This window comes from Ctenopharyngodon idella, chromosome 23, assembly GCF_019924925.1.
Source record: "Ctenopharyngodon idella isolate HZGC_01 chromosome 23, HZGC01, whole genome shotgun sequence".
Classification (NCBI taxonomy): domain Eukaryota; kingdom Metazoa; phylum Chordata; class Actinopteri; order Cypriniformes; family Xenocyprididae; genus Ctenopharyngodon; species Ctenopharyngodon idella.
The window spans coordinates 20,906,290-20,933,307 of record NC_067242.1 but is presented as its reverse complement, the minus strand read 5'-3'; the positions used below and the strand labels follow the sequence as shown (position 1 = coordinate 20,933,307).

At 36.6% G+C, this 27,018-nt stretch overlaps 2 protein-coding genes across 6 annotated transcripts; one reads left to right on the top strand and one right to left on the bottom strand.

The window, feature by feature from the left end:
- Window positions 1–269: 269 nt before the first annotated feature.
- On the bottom strand, window positions 270–16,773 carry tm9sf1 (transmembrane 9 superfamily member 1). Of its 4 annotated transcripts, none has more exons than XM_051881818.1 (9): window positions 16,660–16,773; window positions 14,964–15,184; window positions 14,699–14,830; window positions 14,202–14,324; window positions 10,029–10,381; window positions 6,344–6,498; window positions 4,802–4,987; window positions 4,227–4,500; window positions 270–1,461 (listed from the first exon to the last, which is right to left on the bottom strand). In XM_051881818.1, the coding sequence occupies exons 2-9, from the start codon at window positions 15,174–15,176 to the stop codon at window positions 1,068–1,070; spliced, it is 1,830 nt and encodes a 609-aa protein (XP_051737778.1). In that variant the 5' UTR covers window positions 15,177–15,184; window positions 16,660–16,773; the 3' UTR covers window positions 270–1,067. The 4 variants fall into 4 exon arrangements, with proteins under 4 accessions (XP_051737778.1, XP_051737775.1, XP_051737776.1 ...); XM_051881815.1 differs by lacking the exon at window positions 16,660–16,773 and adding an exon at window positions 16,303–16,649; XM_051881816.1 differs by lacking the exon at window positions 16,660–16,773 and adding an exon at window positions 16,346–16,649.
- fen1 (flap structure-specific endonuclease 1) lies at window positions 16,769–27,018 on the top strand. 2 transcript variants are annotated; one of them, XM_051881821.1, is made up of 12 exons: window positions 16,769–16,917; window positions 17,152–17,261; window positions 17,359–17,461; window positions 18,915–19,017; window positions 20,001–20,064; window positions 20,143–20,252; window positions 21,003–21,139; window positions 21,253–21,319; window positions 21,428–21,559; window positions 23,985–24,136; window positions 26,542–26,656; window positions 26,759–27,018. In XM_051881821.1, the coding sequence occupies exons 2-12, from the start codon at window positions 17,180–17,182 to the stop codon at window positions 26,834–26,836; spliced, it is 1,143 nt and encodes a 380-aa protein (XP_051737781.1). In that variant the 5' UTR covers window positions 16,769–16,917; window positions 17,152–17,179; the 3' UTR covers window positions 26,837–27,018. The 2 variants fall into 2 exon arrangements, with proteins under 2 accessions (XP_051737781.1, XP_051737782.1); XM_051881822.1 differs by lacking the exon at window positions 16,769–16,917 and adding an exon at window positions 16,922–17,032.

The following is a 27,018-nucleotide window of genomic DNA, read 5'->3' as shown; positions in this document are numbered from 1 at the left end:
AATACATTACATTTTAAAATATATTCAAATGAACATTTTAGATTTTAATATTTTACAATATTACTTTTTTATTGTATTTTTGATCAAATAAATGCAGCCTTGGTGAGCATTAGAGACTTTTTTCAAAACATATTAAAAAATCTTACCGACTTCAAACTGTGGCACGGTAGTGTATAAGAGATCAAAAGGTCAAACCATAACGGACAGTGAGCTTTAAATCATTTTGTTTTTTCAATTTACATACATTTATATAATAGACACCACTATCGTTCCATTTCACCCACATATTTATTTCTCTTACGGTAATAAAAGTGACTTTATTGAAAACATAGTATATTTACATTTCAGCAGATCACAGTTGATGGCGACTTCAGACAATGGTATTGCTTCCATAATCTACCATAATTTCTTCAGCTTGCTTGTGTTAATCCTTCCCTCCAAAACTCAAAATGTGTATATTGCACAATTTGCACACAATATGACACGTCTCTTTTCCTCAAAGATGATAATATCCTTCCATATAATCACACATCCACCTTTAATCATCATTAAACTCACCTACAGTAAATATAAGTGCTTTATCTCCACAATGGTCTTATGACACAAAGTATGAAGGCCTCTTATTCTTGTCCCCTTATGTTTTGAAACTGACATTTAATCATTGTAGTCATATTCACTACATTAACAAAACCCAAAACAGAACTTTCAAGTCTTGGATACATGGTAAGCAACATTTTGAAGTATGAAAATCTGGCCCATTCAGCACAAACAATCCAGCTGACTCTCAAATACTTCTGTATTTGATGTGCAGATAATCTAGCAACTATATATCTATGTGAATTTTAAGTATCAGAGTGTTGGTGAGCAAAATAAAATATTAGTCTTTAGTCAGTTGCTTTGTCTGCTCCCTATTCCTTTTTAGATTGGCATCAGAAACAGTTTTGATAGTTTAATATACTTCAGCAACACAAAGCCTGCTCATGCAGGGTCCCATGAGGACATGGTCCATGAGTCTCTTTCCCCATTTGAGGAGGGAGGGGGACAGTTTGAGAGTAAATGGTTTCCCCTTAGTCCATCTTAAGGCTACGGTAGATGTAACGAATAAAAGCCAGAGAAGCCCAGAAGGAGACCGTTCCCAGCATGAGTGAGAAAACAAACGCAGTGAGCAAAGAATATCCGAAGAATTCAACGCTCTGTACAAGGCCGCTCATGTTGGAGCGATTGTGGTAGTAGAAGAGAGAGTAAACAAATATAAAGATGCCAGTGGAGCCGGTGCTAAGAACACTTCTCCACCACCAGCGGTAGTCCTCGCCTGAGAGCAGGAAGTAGGTGAGGGCCACAGAGATGCAGGCGCCCACCGAGAGCAGGATGGCAAACACGCACAACAGGATGCCGTAGAGTGTGTAGTGTTCACGACCCCACGCAGTGGCAAAGATGTAGTACAGTTCTACTGAGATGGCACTATAAATTCAAGAGAAGAAAAACAGATGTGTAAGCAGATAAAGAATAAGATTTCATATAATATTAATGTAATATAATAAAATACATTTTTAAAAATTATATAAAATATAAAAGTAATTTAATTATATTATCTTAAATTAAAATGGTTTTTTTTTTTTTTTTTTTATATTGTAGGGGAATTTTACAGTTAAAGACCCCAAATCCAACCCTTCAAAATATAAAACATTTTAAATAATATATTATATTAGCAAGTTCTCATAAATTTTTTTATTTTTTATTTTTCCTTATATTTTATTATATAAGAAATATTTTCAAATATTATATTGAATGATTTCTTATTTATATAACAATATATTTTAAAAATGTTTTCTTATAATATCCTATTATATATAAAAATTATTATTAATTATATTAACATATTTTCTTTCATGATATATTTTAAAATGTTTTCTTATATAATATATTCCATTATTTACATTCTAATATTTACAAAAAAATAAAATGTTATTTAGTATATGTAAACATGTTTTCTTACAAACACACACACACATTATATATATATATATATATATATATATATATATATATATATATATATATACACACACACACACAGGTGCTGGTCATATAATTAGAATATCGTGAAAAAGTTCATTTTTTTATTGTAAATTATTTAAAAAAAATGAAACTTTCATATATTCTAGATTCCCTACATGTAAAGTAAAACATTTCAAAAGTTTTTTTTTTTTTTAAATTTGTTGATTAGAGCGTACAGCTAATGAAAGTCCAAAATCCAGTATCTCAAAATATTAGAATATTTACATTTGAGTTTCATTAAATGACCATCCCTACAGTATAAATTCCGGGTATCTTTTGTTCTTTGAAACCACACTAATGGGGAAGACTGCTGACTTGGCAATGGTCCAGGAGACAATCATTGACACCCTCCACAAAGAGAGTAAGTCACAGAAGGTCATTACTGAATGGGGTGGCTGTTTTCAGAGTGATGTATCAAAGCATATTAAATGCAAAGTTGACTGGAAGGAAGAAATTGGGTAGGCAAAGGTGCACAAGCAACAGGGATGACCGCAAGCTTGAGAATACTGTCAAGTAAAGCCGATTCAAACACTTGGGAGAGCTTCACAATGAGTAGAATGAAGCCGGAGTCAGCGCATCAAGAGTCACCACACTCAGACATCTTCAGGAAAAGGACTACCAAGCCACTTCTGAACCAGAGACAACGTCAGAAGCATCTTACCTGGGCTAAGGAGAAAAAGAACTGGACAGTGAACAGTGGTCGAAAGTCCTCTTTTCAGATAAAAGTAAATTTTGCATTTCATGTTGAAATCATGGTCCCAGAGTCTGAAGGAAGACTGGAGAGGCACAGAATCCAAGCTGCTTGAAGTCTAGTGTGAAGTTTCTGAAGTCAATAATGATTTGGGGGGGCCGTGACGTCTGCTGGTGTTGGTCCATTGTGTTTTATCAAGTGCAAAGTCAATGCAGCCATCTTCCAGGAGATTTTGGAGCACTTTATGCTTCCATCTGCTGACAAGCTTTATGGAGATGCTGATTTCCTTTTCCAGCAGGACTTTAGCACCTGCCCACAGTGCAAAAACCACTTCCAAGTGGTTTGCTGACCATGATATTACTGTGCTTTATTGGCCAGCCAACATGCCTGACCTGAATCTATGGGATATTTTCAAGAGAAAGATGAGAAACAGTCGATCCAACAATATACAGATGATCTGAAGGCTCAATAGTGCCTCAGCAGTGCCACAGGCTGATCACTTCCATGCCACACTTCACTGATGCAGTAATTTGTGCTAGGAGCAAGTCATTTGCTGTAATATGTCCTGCCGATCAAGTATTGAGTGCACAAAAGAACATACTTTAAAGAACTTGAACTTTTCTGTTTTGCAAATCCATTTTTTGATTGATCTTAGGAAATATTCTAATATTTTGAAATACTGGATTTTGGACTTTCATGAGCTGTACGCTCTAATCATCAAAATTTAAAAAAAAACTTTTGAAATGTTTTACTTTACATGTAGGGAATCTAGAATATATGAAAGTTTCATTTTTAAAAATAATTTATAATAAAAAAAATAAACTTTTTGATGATATTCTAATTATATGACCAGCACCTGTATATATATATATATAAAATACATGCATATGAATATAATATATATGCCATTATATATATAAAACATTTGAAATGTGATTATATTATGTTAACATATTTTCTTATATTTATATATATATATATATATATATCAAAATGTTTTCTTAAATAATATAATATATAACATTTTTTAAATGGTAAAATGTTCTTATATAATATATAAAAACCGTTTTTAAATATTAAACTATATTCAGAATGTTATCTTATATTCAGTAGTGGTCAAAAATGATGGAAAATTGACAACTTCACCTATTCAAATATTGGTAAAAAATTTGTTAAAGATTTTGTAAGCATATTGCGTAGTTGTTCTTTGAGTTTATTTGTGATAATAATGCAATGAAACATGCCAAATTGTTTGGACATAATTTTTAGCCAGGCTGTCAAAAAAATTATAAACATGCAAAAACATCTAGACATTACTTTTGCCCACTACTGTAATATAATTAAAAAATGTTTTCTTAAAGCTTTCATTTTTTTTATTTGAAAACAATTTAAGATACATTTGTTTGAATACATTATTTTACGGGAAAGAAAAGATTCCACTGTCTGGAAATCACCTGCCAAGACTCACTGCTCTTACCTGAAAGGCAGGAATCCACCAATGGCCATGTGCACAGCTGTGTGTTTGTACCAGGGCTGCTGGGGGATTTGGCGAGGTATGTTACGAGTGCGACACGGGGCCTGGAAATTGCCTGCTCTGTTCTTTCCAACGATTCCACCAATGACGGTGAGGGGGAAGCCCACCAGCACCCAGGCACCAAGCAGCAGAAGCACGGTGGTGGCAGGCAGGGCCTGGGTCGATCCGCTCCACCAGTGAACGGAGTTCACCACACTCCAGGTGAAGAAGAGGGGGGCTAAACGAATCAGAGAGAGTGAAATAAAGAAGAGAACCACAAAGAGAGCAACAGTGAGTGGGCGAAATGTCAGGTACATTTGCTTATGAAAACAGTGTAATTGCGACAGACTATATTTGGAATGGAATACTAGCATATATATAATGAGTCAGGTAAGAGGTTAACATCAAAAAATTAAAACGCACTGGAAATGGAAAATCATGCTGAGTACATTGCATTATGGGAAACAATACCCCACGCAGTGTGCTCCTGTTGTATATACCATCTATATGTATAAATACAGAAGATCATTGTGTCTTACCAGAGAAGAGCGCAGAGGTGAGGATAATGTTCCAGACCCAGCGCTGGCCCTGGATCTGTGTGTAGAAGCTGCAGGAACAGTAACCTGACACACAGCTGGTCAAAGCGTACAGTACGATCGCTGCCGAGTTTATGGCACCATGACGATGGACATTAAACATCCCCAGCAGTGCCATGACAATGATTCCTAAAGAAACCGGGAAAGAGAATTATCTGATCAGATCTGATCTGATTATCTGTTGCAGATAGTCATGTTCTTCCTATCTGCAACTCTCTTCTCATATTAATCCCAATTTCATCCCAAGTATCTCATTGACACAACTGTTTTACACAGAATATTGCCAAATCATCAATGCAAATTAGGGACAGACAAAATGAGGTGCCAGAAATGGTAATAACATAAAATAAATAGTCAAAGTGAATGCATTAACATGAGATTAATTAAAAGTTTAACCATGTTACTTTTTTGTTTTTATATCATAAACAAATGTACAATTATTTGGTTAGTTGAACTGAACTGATTGAGGCTTACTGGAACTGACTAGAGTAAGTGTCACATACAAGATAGTCGACTAGTCATCGAACAATTATTAGTCAACTAGTGAGTTTAATATTTTTAGAATGGAGATGCCATCCTCAAACAAGGCCATAACTGTTTTGAACTATGTCATAAAGAAAAAGTAAAAAATGTGTGAAGTAATCAATTTAAACTATTTGAAATAACATTTACTCTTAATCTTATGTCTAATATATCAAAAACATTGTAGAAAAAAAGCTGAGTAGTGTGCAGCTGGATATACTATAAGTGGTTTAACATTTCTGTCGTGAAACAGTTGTCAAACATTTAATGTTTAGCTGCTTACAGGGGATGGACCACTGGTTTTAGACCACAATAATTTATTAGTATGGTGTAGGGCCTCCTTTTGTGGCCAATACAGCATCAGTTTGTCTTGAGAATGACAGATACAAGTCCGTCACATTGGCCAGTGGATTTTGAGCCATTCCTCTTGCAGAACAGTTGCCAGGTCACTATGTGATGCTGGTGGCAGAAAATGTTTTCCCGACTCGCTCAACAACTCGTTCAACAACTTTCTAGTTTTAGTATTAAATCAGATCAAGTATTTATACGTCCTATCGAACAGATTAGAAAAGGTTTAAACCACCCGTTACAATCCGATTTAAATTTCATTCGACTGACGTGCTTATATGTGACTTTTTTATTCTGACTGTGCTACCAATCACAAACAGATGATTAGGGTCCATGTAAACGCAGCTATTGACAAGTGCTGTTAGACCACTGAGGCAGCGCAGTATATATAAATATATAAAAGACTTTTTGTCATCCTAACAACAAACAGCAGTCAAATATTGGTGGGATAATTTGGCTATTTCTAATTATTCGGGGGGGGGGACTTATCCTCCTCAATGTCTACGGTGGTTACGACCCTGTCCTCAAATATTTTAGCATGCTCACACTAGCTCATTTGAAATGTGCATTCATTATTTATTGTTTGATATATTTCTATAATGCAGCATGTGATACCTGTGGCCAGAGTCAGAAACTGCGCCCCGACCCCTAATACAGCACACAGGAGGCTCTTATATGGAGGGAAGCGAAAGACATCTGTGTGGATGATTTTCCATCCGTTATCCCCCTGATCCAGATCGTCACAACCCCCATCTTCCTCCACATTATACCTGTGGACACAGTGACAGCGTTCGGTCAGTCCATTGTTCATTAATGAACTCTGAGTAATGGCTGCTTCTTCCTCTACATAGATAATTGAACGCAAATACAATATACAAAATCAACAGAAAATAAAAGGGAAGAGTTACACTACTATTTAAAAGTTTGGGGTCAGTAAGTTTTTTTAAAAAGAAATTCATACTTTTGATGATAAAATAATAATAAAACAAATAGATGTTAAATGCACCAAATCAGCATATTAGAATGATTTCTGAATGATCGTGACACTGAAAACTGCAGATGCTGAAAATTCAGCTTTGAATAAATTTATATTAAAATGGAAAACAATTATTTTTAACTGTAATAATATTTCACAATATTGCGAATAAATGCAACCTTGTTGAGCTGTGAAGTCACGATCTCCTGGAAACATGTTTGTGCATGTGTTGCTCAGGGAACAACAGAAGCACATTAAATGGTTGACAAATGGAAACATGAGCTCCCTGGAGTACCAAATGTGCTGCTAATTGCATGTGTAATAAACATGTGACATTTATTTATGAACTGAATGAACTTAAACTACAGTTTAATTAAGTACAGTTTGCATGCAGAGTGTAAACAAACAGAATGCATGATCAGCCATGAATTCCACCTTAAATTGATTAAATCTTTGAATCAATTTAATTGAAGCTTTTTAAAATGATGACGGCAATATGATAAAAGAAACTAATGAATGTTCAATAAAGTTACATTAATTACATATACATCCACTTCATTAGGGTACTATTAGGTATTTATTACCTGTTCAACTCCTCGTTAACGCAAATATCAAATCAGCCAATCGTGTGACAGCAACTCAGTGCATTTAGGCATGTAGAGATGGTCAAGACGATCTGCTGAAGTTCAAACTGAGCATCAGAATGGGGAAGAAAGGTGATTTAAGTGACTTTGACACCAAGTTGTTGGTGCCAGATGGGCTGGTCTGAGTATTTCCGAAACTGCTGATCTACTGGGATTTTCACGCATAGTCAACCATCTCTAGGTTTTATAGAGAATCGCCTGAAGAAGACAAAATATCCAGTGGGGATGTGCCCGAAGCCGAATACTATGTTCAGAAAGGAAATTCTACGGAGCCCGTAAAGGTACATGGTGATGGAAAAAAATACAAGATGGGACAAAAAATAAATTTCAATGCCTTTTCAAGGCAACAGTATCTACCACTTGTTACATCCATGGTCTGCAGAAGAGCATCTCTGAACACACAACATGTTGAACCTTGAAGCAGATGGGCTACAGCTGAGGCTACAATTCACATGGGCTCACCAAAATTGGACAATAGAAGATTGGAAAAAAACAATGCCTGGTCTGAGGAATCTCTAATTCTGATGTGACATTCAGATGGTAGGGTCATTTCAAATGTTTATTTCTTTTAATTTTGATGATTATAACTGACAACTAAGGAAAATCCCAAATTCAGTATCTCAGAAAATTAGATTATGAAAAGGTTCAATATTGAAGACACCTGGTGCCACACTCTAATCAGCTAATTAACTCAAAACACCTGCAAAGGCCTTTAAATGGTCTCTCAGTCTAGTTCTGTAGGCTACACAATCATGGGGAAGACTGCTGACTTGACAGTTGTCCAAAAGATGACCATTGACACCTTGCACAAGGAGGGCAAGACACAAAAGGTCATTGCAAAAGAGGCTGGCTGTTCACAGAGCTCTGTGTCCAAGCACATTAATAGAGAGGCGAAGGGAAGGAAAAGATGTGATAGAAAAAAAGTGTACAAGCAATAGGGATAACCGCACCCTGGAGAGGATTGTGAAATAAAACTCATTCAAAAATGTGGGGGAGATTCACAAAGAGTGGACAGCAGCTGGAGACAGTGCTTCAAAAACCACTACGCACAGACGTATGCAAGACATGGGTTTCAGCTGTCGCATTCCTTGTGTCAAGCCACTCTTGAACAACAGACAGCGTCAGAAGCGTCTCGCCTGGGCTAAAGACAAAAAGGACTGGACTGCTGCTGAGTGGTCCAAAGTTATGTTCTCTGATGAAAGTAAATTTTGCATTTCCTTTGGAAATCAGGGTCCCAGAGTCTGGAGGAAGAGAGGAGAGGCACACAATCCATGTTGCTTGAGGTCCAGTGTAAAGTTTCCACAGTCAGTGATGGTTTGGGGTGCCATGTCATCTGCTGGTGTTGGTCCACTGTGTTTTCTGAGGTCCAAGGTCAACGCAGCCGTATACCAGGAAGTTTTAGAGCACTTCATGCTTCCTGCTGCTGACCAACTTTATGGAGATGCAGATTTCATTTTCCAACAGGACTTGGCTGCCAGTACCTGGTTGCCAGTACCTGGTTTAAGGACCATGGTATCCCTGTTCTTAATTGGCCAGCAAACTCGCCTGACCTTAACCCCATAGAAAATCTATGGGGTATTGTGAAGAGGAAGATGCGATATGCCAGACCCAACAATGCAGAAGAGCTGAAGGCCACTATCAAAGCAACATGGGCTCTTATAACACCTGAGCAGTGCCACAGACTGATCGACTCCATGCCACGCCGCATTGCTGAAGTAATTCAGGCAAAAGGAGCCCCAACTAAGTATTGAGTGCTGTACATGCTCATACTTTTCATGTTCATACTTTTCAGTTGGCCAAGATTTCTAAAAATCCTTTCTTTGTATTGGTCTTAAGTAATATTCTAATTTTCTGAGATACTGAATTTGGGATTTTCCTTAGTTGTCAGTTATAATCATCAAAATTAAAAGAAAGAAACATTTGAAATATATCAGTCTGTGTGTAATGAATGAATATAATATACAAGTTTCACTTTTTGAATGGAATTAGTGTAATAAATCAACTTTTTGATGATATTATATGACCAGCACCTGTATAGGCATGGATCCATCCTGCATTGTATCAACGGTTCAGACTGGTGGTGGTGGTGTAATGGTGTGGGGGATATTTTCTTGGCACACTTTGAGGCCCTTATCACCAATCAAGCATAGGTAAAGCCACAGCCTACCTGAGTATTCTTGCTGACCATGTCCACCACAGTGTGCCCATCTTCTGATGGCTACTTTCAGCAGGATAACACACCATGTCACAAAGCTCAAATCATCACAAACTGGTTTCTTGAACATGACAATGAGTTCACAATACTCAAATAGCCTTCACAGTCACCAGATCTCATTCCAATAGAGCAGTTTTGGGATGTGGTGGAACGGGAGATTTGCATCATGGATGTGCAGCCGACAAATCTGCAGAAACTGCGTGATGCTATTATGTCAATATGGACCAAAATCTTCTAACACCTTGCTGAATCTAAGCCACAAGGTTCAAATCTACCTAATAAAGTGGCCGGTGAGTGTATATATACACTGTTTATGGTTGCCGAGTAACATAGCAATTTGTCATATTAGAATATGTGCTCCCTAGTGTGGATTTTCAGCATGAAAAACTGTTCATTATTAATTAAATACAATTATGTAATCAACCAAATTTGCATATGTGAATGAGACTTCAAATCCCTCCTCACCTGGCGAAGTCATTCTTCAGCACTCTCATAAGGATGATGATGACGAAGCCCAGCAGTAGCACGACCAGCACTAGTGAGTTGATGATGGACAGCCAATGGATTTCCAGAGTCTTGGGAAAGAAGGAATAGTCTCTTAGGCGCTCCGCTCTGCGTGAATGTGGCAACGTACTCTCAAACCAGCGTACGCTGTAGGTGTGGGTGATCAACAGACCACCACTGCCGACACCAGCACCATGGCCTGCCCCTCCTTCTTCTAATGGCTCCGGCTTCACATCCTTCACAGACACATTGGCAAAGATCACAGAATCGCCGTTGTACTCTATATTGAAGTCCAAGTGCGTCCACAACCCCACCTGATGTACAAAAAAAAGCTTTGTTTATATGCTTTATTCACTGAATTAGCATATATCAAAACAGTCAAATAATACACAGCAGCCTCAAAAAGATTTGGACACTTTGGATTTGGACAAAAATAATATTAATAATTATTATTATTAATAAATAAATAAATAAATACTCTACTATTGCAATAATACATACAATTGTAGCTCTAAAAAATTTAATTACTCTAGAGTACTAAAATTTTAAATTGAAAGTTTTTAATAATAATATATTTAAAAATATATATATTTTACAGAACAAAAGTAAAATTACAATGATAACATTTATGGTTGCCTTAATATCTTTGCTTCCAAACATTGAAGTATTAAGCTTTTATTTTGATGGAAAAACACAAGGAGACCTTAAAGTCCCCATGAAATCAAAAAGGACGTTTTTTGGCGATTAGTATGAATATGTTAGCCTTAAAGTTATCTATAAGCTAGTGTGCTCCAAAACAAAGACAAATGAAAGAAAATGATTTTGATGACATCACCCTACACTTCAGCTCATACGATCTTCTGTCCAATCAAATGCTCTCTAAAATCTAAAGGGTCCCGCCCCCTATATTATAAATAGTCACGGAAACTGCTGTTCACACAATTACCATTCTATATTGGGAATGGCACTATATAGGGGATACGTAACAATTCAGACAGTATAAATATAATTTCTGTTGTGGCGAATGAAGTCTGGTTTCGCATTAGTGTCACGCGAACCGCCACAGCGCACACACAGTCTGCTCCAGGCCAGAGATACGATAGCACAGAGCGGATCATATGCGCGAGTCGGCGCAGACCACAAAACATATCGGACCCATTCAGTGTTGCCAAGTCCAGGGTTTTTACCGCGGAATTTGGCTACTTTAACACTGTTGCCGAGGGTTGTTTTTCATGTCCGCAGGTTGAAACTACCTCAAGTAACATGACAATTAGCCCTTGGAATGCGAATTTTACCAGGGGAACCCCGCCAATAATGCAGATTTTACCCCTCGGAATGTGATTTTTACAGAGGGAACTAGAGATCGACCGATATGGGTTTTTCTATAGCCGATGCCGATGTTTAGAGGTCAGGGTCAGCCGATGGCCGATATGTGCTGCCGATTTTTAGGGCCGATATCTTGAAGTTTTCCCCTTCATTTGCATGCTAAAATGTCACACTAATAATTAGTGGATGCACAACATTTCTAAACTTAACATCATTTATTGAACACTGACTTGATTTACATAAAAGTTTTAGAGCATTTATCAAGCTGAATTTTTCAAGTTTGTTGGAACATAAATGTAAACTTAAATATACATTTAAATAAAATAAATACAACTTTATAAATAAAAATCAATTAAAACTTTGTCATGTTGCACAGCCTTGTATGCAAGGACAGTGCTAAACTCTTAGTGATTTCTGACATTCTTGACGGTCAACGTTAGACAGGTTTAATGAGGATAATAACTGTGCGACATATATATATAGTCATTGGTCGGAACACATCACTTTATTAGGCTGATGTCCATTTCGCATTAAACAGATGATGGAAACACACGCAGATGTGCATATTCTTAAGCTGAATTTTCATTAATGCAAAGTTGGATGGAAACCCGGTTATTGTCTGCATCAAACCATGCTTCCGAACAAATGTCATACACTTCTGCGCAGTGGCTTAGCACAAATCCGCGGGGGTTCAACCAAGAAGGGGAGCCAATGGATATCACGCAAGAAGCAACGTGCAAACTTTGCGGAAAAGTTATGCCGGTAAAAGCTTAACCTCGGTCAGTATTCAAAGTGAAAGTAAAAGTGACGGAGCTGCCTGACGCTGCATTAACGGAGCATTTTCTCTCAGAGACGAATTTCAACATAATATGCTGATAACGGTATATAACTGTCTTAATTTATTCCATTATTTCTCTTGTTGCCCGTACATATAGTGAAACAAATGAGAAGAATAGTATTTCGTGTTAAACAGCTTTTTTTTTTTTTTTTTTTAAAGTTAGTGCTTGAAGTAGCCTAAAGCTGCTCTTAATTTTCATTTATGACTGCAGTGTTAGGAAATATTATAGACTGTTAATAATTTTAAGTATAGGTCTAATTCATTGTATAATAGACCTAAAAAATATTTAAAACATTTTCAAAGAGGAGCTGATAGCCTAATCTTTTATTATCCTCACAGCACGTCAGTTATGCGGTAATGCCCTGTGAAATTATTGCGGGGCAAATTTATTATAATATTAATTTAATAATAAAAGTAGCTTACCTAATAGTAATAATAATAGACTAGAAGAATGTAACAGGCTTACATTAATTGGAAAAGCCAAATCCTCTTAATATTGCCAATATTTGTCGGAGTAATGTAGCCCTCAATCACGCTGCAGTGTTTGTCAGAGCTGCCCCAAGCACAGAGTGAAATTCTCTGACTCCGATACAGGAAAAATAAAACAGAACTTATAACATTGGGGCTAATATGTTAGCAAGCAAGCTGCTGGTAGTTTTGGACTACAGTCCTTAAAGTTAACTACAAGTAAGCAAACCTTCAACCAGCTGTAGCATTATGCCAGTTTCCGACGGTTCTATGCTATCCGTTGTTTCTTTCACTAAATGAAGCAACACTTCATAGTTTACTAGTAATATATAGTAAATATATGGCCATAGGACTTTGAAATATCAGAATTTAAGCCTTAGGCTACCTTTATCTCCCAGTACTGTTGTTGAATCTTCCAAAAGTTTCAATTTACATGCGGCAGCAGCACATTCCACCGCAACAATAACACAGGGCTGCCCGCGGACGTGCCTGGCTTTAAATCGGCGCTACTAAACACGGATATCGGCCGATGCCGATATATTAAAAAAAGACAAATATCGGCCCGATATATCGGCCGACCGATATATCGGTCGACCTCTAGAGGGAACCCCCCCGCAACACGATTGGGCTAGTTTTGGGCCACTTTTGCAGTAACTCCGCAATGCGGTACCAAACTTGTGCAGTGTGAAACGACGTGGTGTTAGAATGTTATGACAGTAGTGTGCATCATATTCATGTGCTTTAGACAGTCACAGAAAAACTGCGCATTGTATATAAACAGTAAATTCAGTGTTTGAGAGGAAAAATGTCAAATGCTGACAGAAAACACAACAATTTGAGTGAAGAAGTGACCATTTCATTCTTACCTTTATAGTCCGAAATGTCCATTCAGTATAAACTCGACAGTACAGTCGGCAATACAAGGATGCGCAATGCTAGAGCTATGTAAACAGGTCGCGTGCTTAATTGTTAACCCCGGGTAAATTATGAGCAGTGTGAAACATGACGCAAGATAACCCAGGATTCCATTTACCCGGGGTTTAGAATGACCCAGGGTTAACAATTTCAAGTGTGAAAAGCCCTTCTGATTTCTACTCGCATCTGATGCTTTGAACCCTGGCTAAGATGTTAAGGGTGTTCAGAAGCAGACTGTGCATGAAATAAATGTATTAGAAAACGTAACAAATTGCAGTTGCAATTAGCAATTGTTTAAGGCCATTTCGTGATTTCAATCATCATACAGTACCCAACTGACACCCCCCAACCATTTTTTTCTCATTCTTTATTTTATATACTTTAATTTCAGGGGCGGAAAATATGGAAATGCTTACGTAAAAATTACATCCCTGAATATTGTAAAACCAACAAACTTTTTGGTCATCTTATCTAATGCAAAGAAATGCATACATTTATAATTGCAGCAAAGTGTCCAAACACTTTTTAGGGCGACTCAATGTGTGTGAGTGAGTCAGAGAATGAGTGATGTAGACATAGAAAAAGACCTTGTGGCTGTGAGGCAGGAATCCACTCTCTTCCATATATCCCACGAAACCCCATATGGGAATGTCATCAAGGACAAATTCAAAGTAATACAGCTCCTCAACCGCTTCTCGCAGCTGATCCACCTGTAGTTTCAAAAATGCATAAAATATAAGACATCTATAGCAATTCCCATACATCTCTGCCGTTTCCTTTTCTATGACATTTAAATGTGCTAAATCCTGTTCCAGGAAATCTAGCTTCCTGTGGAGTTAAGTTCCAACCCTTGTAACACACCCATCACTCTCAAATGAACCTGAAAACCCTGACTAACCGGTTCATCTGTGTTTGATTAGAGCATGAGCAGGATAGAGAATCCCTGCCATACAGGAAAACGGTTCGTTTTGCTTATAATTTTGCAAAATGATGCATTCAATGTGCCAAGAGCAAAAGAAGGAACTTAAAACCCCCCAAACAAGATTGCATTTGGCAAATTTTCTGAATATGACTGCATTGCTACCTCTTTCTCAGAGAGAGTGAGTTTGCATAGCGTCTGTCGCTCTGTGTTTTCCTTGAAGCGGATGTTGTAAAGAGACTCAGCCATACGGTCTCCATCCAACACCTCTCCCAGACTCAAGGCTTTATGACGGACCTGCAAACACAACAATCATTCACAAGGTGATAGACCCACACTAACAGTAAATCTTAATGACTTGTATTGCACCATAAGGTCATAAAGCAAGCACACTAATAGAGCCAGATAATACTGAATAGTGCACACTCACCTCTTTGGGTCTGCAGACTGGCAAAGTGTAATAGTGATAGGTTTCCTGGGGGTTGTGATATGGACCTACTTTGTTAACGTACAGGATCACCGGATCGCCTTGCTTGTAACTGACTGCCCTGCCGAAGTGAGGCAGCAGGCACAGAACCAGCACACAGAGCCTCATGGATCGACCAGCGACACGCAGGCCTGAACATTCTAGTCTTGCTGTCATGACAACCCCTGTAAGTGAGCAAATCAAGACTGTAAAAGGGGTCAGCAACTGTGCAAACAAAAAAAAAACATTTACATAATTATTTTAAATGGCTCATGGTTGACAGGTCCTGCGGTTTGACATGCTAGAACCATTTTAAACAGCTAATTCTTTTATAATTATTATACATTTTTAATACAATTTTGTGACTACATGTAATATTGTACTAAAAATTGAAAACTGGTTTGAATTTTGGAAACGCAAGGGTGGGTAAATCATGATGTCATTTTGGGGTGAACTCTCCCTTTGAGAGAAATGGTGAAAAATACACCTTTTCAATTAATCATTCATATAAATTTAATTATTTAGATTTTTCATAATTCATACAAATTTGAATCTTGATGCATATTACGTCCATTAACCTTTATTTTCAACTACATGTAAGACTTATAAAACTAAGACATGTAAAACAGACTATTATTGTTGAACATTTTAATGACTTTGCATAAATGTAGTGACTACATGAAATTATGTACTTCAAACGTATTGCAAAAGGTGAGGGTGAGTAAATCATAATTTCAGAATTAAAATTAATCATTCATATAAATTTAAATACTGCTAAAAAAAGTTCAATGATATACTACTAAATATAATATTTCACTCTAACGACATAATTACACAATTGTTGAATATGGAAGCAAATATAGGTAAATAAATGGACAATAATATGTCGTGAAGTCACTTTATTTTGAGGTGTCTTTGTTACAGTGTAATAACACAAATAAGTGCTGAGTAAAATGAATTAACGTGTACTTACTATATGGTTTGGTTCAGTTGCTTGTAATTATACATAATTTACTGTTATTACTATAGTAAGTACATGTAACATGTGTAACGACACTGTAAAATAAAGTGTTACCGAAATCTTTTCTTGTGGAGTCACCTAATGGAAGAAATTGACGTCTTCCGCTAGATTAATTCAAATCAGTTTTGATAGGTTAAATAAACAGATGTAGCTAGCATTCTTCAGACATAAAAAATGAGAAACAAGTCGACCAGTCTCTGCAATTTGATTTAAGAGCACTATAAATCCTTTTCGCCAACTAAGATGCTTTGAATACTTCCGCATCCGAGAAATGCACCAAACCTGTTTCAGATGCTTCCTCGGATTCCATAGAATCGCTTCTTACTTTTCAAAATCCAGTCAACAGCACACGCGTATGTGTAATGTCATATCTGACCATTGCTGGTGATGGAAGATATCCAATCTTTGATTTTACGCGATGAAAAAGCCGAAAGGTCGAGAGCAGGAGCGGCGCACAGCGAATCCACGTCACCTTAAAAAATAAAAACACCCTTTTGGGGATCTTCCGGGGTAGGCGGGGCTACAGCGCAACACCTGCACCAGTTTCAAAAACTCTCGGTTTCTTTAATTCACAACTTAAAGTGTGGGTTCGATAAAAGAAAACGTTTATCGTGCACGTTAGGAAGTGATAACCATTACCAGGAACATCGGTGTCACTTCTTCCTTCTCGTTGATGTGTCGCCAGTCCTGACTAATCGATCGAGATGCATGTTCTGTTGTTCTTCCTTGCGAAGGCTGAACTAGACCATTTTGATTAACCGATTCCATCGTCTACCATAGGAATTCGATTATTTATGCCTTTATTTAGAATTCGCGCGAAATTGACGAGCATTTCCTCGTGGTGGCGTTTGTATGTGTATGACTGAAAAGCGAGACATTAAGATACACATTTTATTGGTAAGTTTTCCGTTATTTCTGCGTTTTGCAGTTTGTAAAGTGCTGTTATATAAATGTGGCGCGTGCATAAGCCGCTTTAGGACATGCTTGCGGGATTTTAAGCTTTGTTTTGCATGCAAGTTTTTTTCTCTCTCTCCATTCTTTAGTATCCACACTGATGTATGAGCTGCTCTGTGTTGGTCATTGTTTTGCATTTTGTTTTATTTTCCCCTTTATGGATTTTAATCCTTTTAGATTTCTGATAATAGCATAGTTCGTCACTATGGGAATTCACGGTCTTGCAAAGCTCATTGCAGATCACGCGCCTTCAGCCATCAAGGAGCAGGACATCAAAAACTACTTTGGTAAGGCCTCCTACTATTTAAATGAGATTATGATTAATATTTCAAGAAATACCAAGTAAAACGTGTGTGTATATTTTTGTATATTATACTCATGCAGGAAGGAAGATTGCTATTGATGCGTCCATGTGCATCTACCAGTTTTTGATCGCTGTGAGACAGGACGGTAATGTTTTGCAAAATGAGGATGGAGAAACGACAAGGTATGTAGTAATGTCTACTATCATTTGTCCATGACTGAAATGTAAAATTAATTTTTTATATATATATAATTTTTATTTTTATTTATTTTTTTGGAACTTTCAGTTGGGCAGCAGTAGTACTTTACTAAAAGGAAGGGGAAAAAAAAAAACCTAAATAGTCATCAAAGATTGAGTATATTGTGCCCTCAAGAGTCTAAGCAGTGGTTTCTGAGAATTAAAAAAATAAAATCATCAGTTTAGCTCAATTGGATATTAATATTAAAGGGTAAGAACAGATGTTTTATCAGGCTATTACTATTATTGCATTTAGATATGTATGGCAGAAGGCCATGTCATGTTAAAGAAAGATACTGTATGGGGTTCAGGGTTTTCCTCTTGAAGTCTGGACCATTTTATATTTTGCTTAAAATAAGTATCTACTAAAAACAAAAAAACATACATAATACATTTTAAAGTACGAGTTGACTGTCTTTGCAATCTACAATTAATTTTCCCTATTATAACTTTGTTTATTATGAAATGCTCTTAACATGCTGATTAAAGGGTTAGTTCACCCAAAAATGAAAATTATGTCATTAATTACTCACCCTCATGTCATTCCACACCCGTAAGACCTTCGTTCATCTTCGGAACACAAATTAAGATATTTTTGATAAAATCCTATGGCTCAGTGAGGCCTGCATTGCCAGCAAGATAATTAACACTTTCAATGCCCAGAAAGCTAGTAAAAACATACTTAAAACAGTTCATGTGACTACAGTGGTTCAACCTTAATGTTATGAAGCGATGAGAATGCTTTTTGTGCGCCAAAAAACAAATAACGACTTTATTCAACGATATCTAGTGATGGAAGATTTCGAAACATTGCTTCATGAAGCTTTACGAATCTTTTGTTTCAAATCAGTGGTTCGGAGCATGTATCAAACTGCCAAAGTCATGTGATTTCAGTAAACGAGGCTTCGTTAAGTCATAAGTGTTTTGAAATTTCAATGTTTCACCACTGGGGGGCGTGACTTTGGCCGTTTGATGTAAACATGGAAGCCTGCACTGCATTCAGTACGTCAACTGCGTATGACAACAGTTCAAATTGTTAAATAAAGTTATTTATTATTTATTTTTTTTTTGGACACACAAAAAGTATTCTTGTCACTTCATAACATTAATGTTGAACCACTGTAGTCATGTTGACTATTTTAACAATGTCTTTACTACCTTTCTGGACCTCAAAAGGTGCAATGATGTTGCTGCCATTGTGTGCTTCAGAAACCCTCCGGTTTCATCAAAAAATATCTTAATTTGTGTTCCGAAGATGACGTTACGGGTTTGGGGCGATATGGAACTGGACCATGGTCCACTATTTGATGATCCCTGGTGTAGATTCTGAACGTATTACCATGTGCCACTTTACGTTTGCATGATCATAACTTTAATGCATGTGTCCTTGTCTCCGCAGCCACCTCATGGGCATGTTCTACAGGACCATCCGAATGCTGGAGAGTGGCATCAAGCCGGTTTATGTGTTTGATGGGAAGCCCCCTCAGCTGAAATCAGGAGAGGTGCATCAGATGTGCAATCACTCTAAAGAAAATTCTGTCAATATTTACTCATACTTATGCCATTCCAAACCTTTTTTTTTTTTTTTTTTATTCAAGAATTGTAGACTGACAAAATATAGCAGATTTGTGCCTGTGCATTTCACAACTTATAACCTTATTTCAATCAGTGGTGTAATGTTAATATACCAAGCTGCTTAAAATATAAAAATCTGCTTTTTACCTAAAATGTACTGATAAACTATAATACAAGTGGTTCAATAGGAAGCCACATGATGTAAAACATAGTCAGATCGCAAATGCATAAAACATAGTCAGTACTTGTATATTGGTAACACACAACACTAAAATAATGCAATAAATTTACTAAACATAAAATGTAACATAAAACACTCTAATATACATTATAGATAAGCAAAATAAGAAGAAACTAAATAATTCATATAAAATCATATGTGATGTCATGCAGGGACTTAAAGGAATGTCATTTTACTGTTTTTCTCTATAAGTGAAATTAAACGTTTGACAGTTTTACAGTACAATAACAATTTTTCACAGTTTAAGGTGACTTAACTGCTTAACTAATTAAGATTTTTATTGTAGTCTTTTACAGTATTTCTGTAAAAATTACAAACTTTTTTTGCAGTATGTTTTAAAGGTCACACTTTACAATAAGGTTCATTAGTTAACATGAACTAATAATGAACTGCACTTCTACAGCATTTATTAATCTTTGTTAATTTCACCATTACTAATACATTATTAAAATCAAGAGTTTTATTTGTTAACATTAATTAATTATTGGTAGTCAGAGGTGGGGTGGGGTTTGGGGCAGGGGGTGCCAGGCAGATTTAAAAAAAAAAAAAAAAAAAGGTTTAAGGTTGGGTCTGTGGGTATTTAGTATACTAGTGTTTAGTAAATAAAGCAAGGGTGTAGTTTTACATGTAAGCATTTTTGATGGCAGATTTTTATTTTTATTCTTGCAGCTGGAGAAGAGAGGCGAGAGACGAGCAGAGGCTGAGAAGCTTCTAGCTCAGGCACAGGAAGCAGGTACAGACACTTTTAAAACAGCTTGTTTTTTTTTAAATAATTCTTTAAAATGGGTCCTAATACCAAATATTTTCACAGGTGAACAGGAGAACATTGACAAGTTCAGTAAGCGACTAGTGAAGGTCACCAAACAACACAACGAGGAATGCAAGAAGTTACTTACTCTAATGGGAGTCCCATACATTGAGGTACTGCCCCAGTCACTGACTGCCAACTTTATAGAATTATAGAAATAAAAACACACATTAGGGCTCCCCCCTAATAGTCGACTAACTGTTAGTCAACTAGAAGAGGCTTGATCGACCAAGATTTTTATTAGGTGGTTAGTTGCAGAAAAAAAAGTCATGCAGTTCGTGAGGGGCGGATCGTTAATGGCAGGAAATCCAAATATTCGCCTATCATTCATTGACCTCAAATATGGCTTATCACTTGAAACATGTAAGTAGCAGCAACTTTACAAGTCAGCTCGCTGTTAGGCTAGTCCTAGATAAATGTACGCTATTAGGCGCATGTCCATGCTTGTGTGGAGAGCGCACTTACTGTATGACATACAGGTGCCGGTGCGATCACTTGCATTTAACTTAAAATACTCTATAATTTTGGTCATACAGATAAAGTAATGCAAACTGTAAAGGGTCTACTTTTATTTTTGTAAACTCACAATAACAGCAAAACGTTGTGCTTTTGTAAAATAATTACCAATATATAGCTTTATGTGTGCGCTTGAGCACTGATTAGGCTATTTATGATATATAGGCAATTAAAGGGTCAGTATGATTTATGGCTTATTAATAAAAATGTGTGATTAGTCGAGTAACGGCTTAAATGAATGACGACTAGTCGACTAGAAAAATCTTGAGGGCAGTCCTGGTTATTGTATTTTTATGCAGATAATTATTTTGTGGATATAAACAGAGTTGTATATATTTCATGTTAAGGCTCCATGTGAGGCTGAGGCAAGCTGTGCTGCTCTGGTGAAATCAGGGAAGGTTTATGCCACAGCAACCGAAGATATGGACGGTTTGACATTTGGAACGACAGTCCTGTTGAGGCATCTAACAGCCAGTGAAGCAAAGTATGTTTGGATACGCTTCATATCTGAAATTGTTTTTGGATATATTATGGTGATGGAGATGTTTGGGCATGCACAAGTAACTGGTTCATATTTATTATTTTTTTTCATCTTAGAAAGCTCCCTATCCAAGAGTTTCATTTCAGTCGTATTCTACAGGATATGGGTCTGACACATCAACAGGTGAGACTTTTGCTTTCAGTGAGTCCTCTTATCTTTTGCATGTAAATATCTAGAAGTTTTAGTTCTTTCTAACTGCTATGTTTGTGTATGTTTGGATGTCTTCCTCAGTTCATTGACCTGTGTATCCTGCTGGGCTGTGACTACTGTGGCACTATAAAAGGAATCGGACCCAAGAGGGCCATCGACCTCATTAAACAGCATGGCTCTATTGAAGAGATTCTTGAGAATATTGACCCAAATGTAAGTTTATTTACACCATTTAAGGGTGCTTACTTATTGTTGAATGTCACATTGCAGGTCACGACATTTTCAAGATGGTACCCATATTAGTGATGCACCCCTTCAAATCTCACATCCAGGATCATCTACTTGCTGAATTGTGGTGCCCTCTAGTGGTCAGTCCAATTGCTAATGGTCAGAAAATAACTTTTGGCAACATGACAAGTGTATTTTTTTTTTTTTTTTTTTTTTCCCCATTTATTTGATACTCCCCTTTGCAAAATGAAAAATTGATTTATTTATTTATTTATTTATTTATTTATTTATTTATTTTTTTTTGGGGGAAAAAAAAGTGATCCTTCCTTTGTCTCTCAGTAAAACTCAAAAACATTGTGAAGAACCCATACATATACTGATTGGCTTCATCACTCTGTCTCCTCTCCACCAATAAGCTGGTGTGTGGTGGGTGTTCTGGCGCAATATGGCTTCCGTGGCATCATCCAGTTGGATGCTGCACATTGGTGGTGGTTGAGATTCCCCCTTCCATATGTAAGGTGCTTTGAGTACCCAGAATAGCACTATATAAATGTAACAAATTATTATTATTGTAGTGATTTTGTTCATTATTTGTGAAGGAATTTCTGGAGGAAAATACAAAAGTGCACGCTAAGTGGCAATTTTATTTGTTACACCAGTTCAACTGCTCATTATCACGAATATCTAATCAGCCAATCACATGGCAGCAACTCAGTGCATTTAGGCATGTAGACATGTAGACATGGTCAAGATGATCTGCTGAAGTTCAAACTGAGCATCAGAATGGGGAAGAAAGGTGATTTAAGTTACTTTGAATGTGGCATTGTTGTTGGTGCCAGACGGGCTGGTGAGTATATCAGAAACTGCCGATCTACTGGGATTTTCGTGCATCTCTAGGGTTTGCAGAGAATGGTCCAAAAAAGAGAAAATATCCAGTGTGCGGCACTGTAGGCGAAAATGTGGGCGAAATGTGCGGCACTCTGTGGGCGAAAATGCCTTGATGTCAGAGGAGAATGGCCAGACTCGTTCGAGCTGATATAAGGGCAACAGTAACTCAAATAACCACTCGTTACAACTGAGGTCTGCCTTACTGAACACGCGTTAAGCACAGGTGCCACTCCTGTCAGCTAAGAACAGGAAACTGAGGCTACAATTCACATAGGCTCACCAAAATTGGACAATAGCCTACCAGAGCTGATTGTTGCTGACCATGTCTTGTCCTCTTATGACCACACAGTGTACCAGTTTTCTGATGGTTACTTCAAGCAGGATAACGCACCACAAAGCTCAAATTATCACAAACTGTGTCCGAAATCATCCTCTATGCCTTTAAATAGGGTACTATTTGAGGGAACAGCCATTTGTAGTGGTGTCCAAAACCATGGTGGATGTTATCAAGTGCACTTATTCAATCCCATAATGCACCGCAATAACAAGTATACAACCAATGTACAATCAACGGCTAGAGAATGCCCGTGTTGCACTGTCAGTGTTGTGCTGAATGAATTCCTGCATCTCACCAGAAGATGGCTCCTGCAGCTTGTATATATATTTGGAATGAATGCATTTGGAATTTGTGCTTCTCAGCACAAAAATTCCAGCTTTTTACGAAGATAGCATAGTTGAACTTTTTTCATAGTTGAAAAAAAAAAAAAACACACCAGTCAATAAAGAATTTACTTAAGACAGAAGTTATGGGCTGGCAGGGATGCTTGTCATGTTATTGCTCATTCAGAGTTTCTGTGAAAAAAAAGAATTAGAAAAAAATGTATAGTGCTAAAAAAATACTACTAATTCTCATAATATAAAATATTAAATCTGGCAAATTAAATCTAACAAATTATTACCAGTGGCCTATGATAAACTTTTAGGGGCCATTTACATGACGCAGTTTTTAACTAAACTTTTTATGAGTTTTGGCCATTTATTTACATGACGACAATATTTTGGGGGGCTGAAAAACTTTTAAAAACTGGTTTCAATGTGCAGGTTTTTGAATACGAAACCATTATCTCCGTGTAAACTACAAAAACATGAATTTGAGAAAACGGTGATGTCATGCTTATATTACGTGTTCAGTACAGGGTGCCATAGTGTTTCTTTAAGTGTAATTGCCAACTACTGGCCTGCCATGCATAATACAGCGTTTTAGTCATTTTTGTGGATCCATGTGAAAGGGGATCGTTTTGACAATGTTGTCAAATGTCAATGTTTGCAAAAGATGCAAAGGAAAAAACTTTTGATTTTAGTACATTATTGTTGTGTAAACCTACCTTAGTCACCTAATGTGAAATTTAGCTTTATTCACAATGTAGAAGGTTGTTAAACAAACTGTCTTTAAGCGCTACATTGAGCCTTCGTTGGTTAAGTTGGTTTACAACATATTGTTTGTGTTTGGTTTGTGCTGCAGAAGCACCCAGCTCCAGAGGACTGGCTGTATAAAGAGGCTCGGGGTCTGTTCTTGGAGCCTGAGGTTGTGGACGGCCCATCTGTCGATCTGAAGTGGAATGAACCTGACGAGGAAGGACTAATTCAGTTCATGTGTGCTGAGAAACAATTCAGGTACAAACCAACTTAAATCTTTACAAATACTACTTTCTGCCAAAAGGGTGCAGGATGCTGCAGCGACTCCTAAAACATGCCAGTCTCAAACCTGGAACTGCTAACGTCAAAAGTCTTAAAATAAAATTATTTAATTTACAAATACTAGTTACTTTATTTGATAATACTTTATTTACAGTGTCCTTGTTACACGTTACATGTAGTTATTATAATAATTACTATAAATTCTGCATAATTACATGTAGGGCTGGGTCTTGATACAGTTGTCCCAATTCCGATTCACAAGATCTCAATTCGATTCAGTTTTCGGTTCAGTGATTTCAGTGATTCAATTTTCACTGTCCCCACCACAAAAAACAAAACAAAAAACAAATAAAATAAATGAATAATAGTTATTGTTTTTGACCCATGTATCCCTGTATTGTAATAAATAAGGTTATGACACCAAAATTTTAGATACCAGTGAAATTATTCTCAATTCCAATTTCGATGCCACAAAACTACTATCTAACTAATATAAATTTCAAAGATTATTAAAGACTAGTTAACAGTCATTAATAAAAAAAGAAATTAAACTACAAGCAATAGCACAAATAAATAAATACAATAGAACAAACATACAAATGTAATAATTAGTGCTTTTAAGGTTTTTCAGGTAGGTCTAACAGTAGTTTTCAGGTAAAGAAATTGAGTGAAGTAATCAAATGTAAAATAACACTGTACAAATTAAATAAAGGATAATCCTTATTAAAGTTACAAAAAAGTGAAGAGCAGTGAGTGATTGTTCTTTGTCATTTGTAGTTTGATTAACATTAAAAACACAGACAGCAGCAGGAATATTAGGCTATCACTTTAAGAGCTGCATGGATCCAATATAATTATACACATGCGTTGTCTTTTTCTACTGTTCATGTTCACTTAAGCCATAACCGACTGTTTAATAGGATACTCGCCAGTGCGAGCATTTTGAGAAGTTTGTGTAAATTTGTCAGTTTAAGCATAAGGAGACACTTTATTCTTTTTATAATTTGCACGCTGTCTGAGACGTGCAGGTTTCTGTGCGCACACAAAACTTCTCACACAATGCGCGAGTTCTCTTAAATTGTTTATGTTGGCAAGGCTTGAAGAAGCATGCAAATTACTAACTTGCGTGACCATGCAGCATTGGTACAGTCGGGGCAGTGACCGTTCCTTCAACTGCCTGGTCTTTCAAGCTGAAAGACGCATCTGCATCCGCCATGTTAAGCACTGAATGAATGACAGGGTCTCAGCTGTAACATCGCGCAAGGTAAATAAGAGGATGACATCTAGTGAGAAGACTAGTAATAAGATTAACGTCAATCACATTATGGCCTGGTTTCACAGACAGGGCTTGGCCTAAACCAGGATTAGGCCTTAGTTTAATTAGGGCATTTAAGTAATTTTATAAACATTCACTAGAAAAAAAAAAACATTACTGGTGTGTTTCTTGAGACAAAAACTGGCACTGACACATTTTATGATATGTCAGTGCAAGTTACTTTCAGTTAAAACATCTCAAACATGCATTTTAGTTCAGGACTATCTTAAGCCTTGTCTGTGAAACCAGGGTATTTATTTATTATGTTCAATGTTTGCGGAAATAAATACAGAAGAAAAGAACGATAGCTTTTGAGAAATGATATTGAATCGACCATATATATATATATATCTATCTATCTATCTATCTCTATATATATATATATATATATATATATATATATATATATATATATAGATATATATAGATATAGATATATATATATATAGATATAGATAGATATAGAGATAGATAGATATAGAGATAGATAGATAGATAGATAGATAGAGATAGATAGATAGATAGATTAATCGAAAAATCATCGATTAAAGTAACCCTTTATTTTAAGGTGTCATTGTTACAGTTTAATTACACACGGTACTGGGTAATATTAATTAAACCAAACCCTAATTCTGTAGTAAGTACACTGTAGAGTTTACTGTCGTATAGCATGGATACGGTCACGGTAAAATGTTAACAAATGTCATATGTGTAAATTAAAAGCTACTACCATATTCATAATATATCTAAATGACTACAAACCATTGCAGAAGCAGCTTGTGATGTATGCCACATTAATGGCTTTGGATATTAAATGGCTTGTACGCAAAGGTTGTGATGTGGCATGTATATTTGTGTATAAGATTTGATGATACTCTGGCAAAGCATCTGCTCTGACACAAAAACCGGCACTGTTTTGGTGGAAAGGTAAGTGAAGTGAAGCCTGTTGTGCTGTGAAGTATGAGGTGTGAGATGGAACAAATATAGGTATCATTGTTTTGTATTTGTGGCTGTGTTCTCACAGCAATAGAATGTTTGTCAGATTGTTGAATTTGTGTGTTGTCAGTGAGGATCGTATCCGCAACGGCTGTAAGAAGATCATGAAGAGTAGACAAGTGAGCACCCAGGGCAGGCTGGACACGTTCTTTACTGTAACTGGATCGATCTCTTCTAAGCGCAAGGTAGGGTGTAATGACTGGAACTAAAATGTATAACTGTTAAGATAATTAAATACTATAAGATAATTAAGTAAATTGTAAAATTTTTTTTTTTTTATTGTATAGGAGCCTGAAATAAAAGGATCTGCCAAGAAGAAACAGAAAACAAGTGCTACACCAGGCAAATTTAAGAAGGGCAAATGAAAGTGATTTCAGACAGAGGTGTTCAGAGCTGGTCATGCCCTTAACATTCATTTTCATATTGACAAACAAAACATGAGAACATTACCTATAAGTATTTTAATAAAATTGGGGGAAATAAGTTTTAAATGCCCTGTTTTTCTGTTTTCTGTACTATCTTGAATAAAGATAACTATTTAATGATA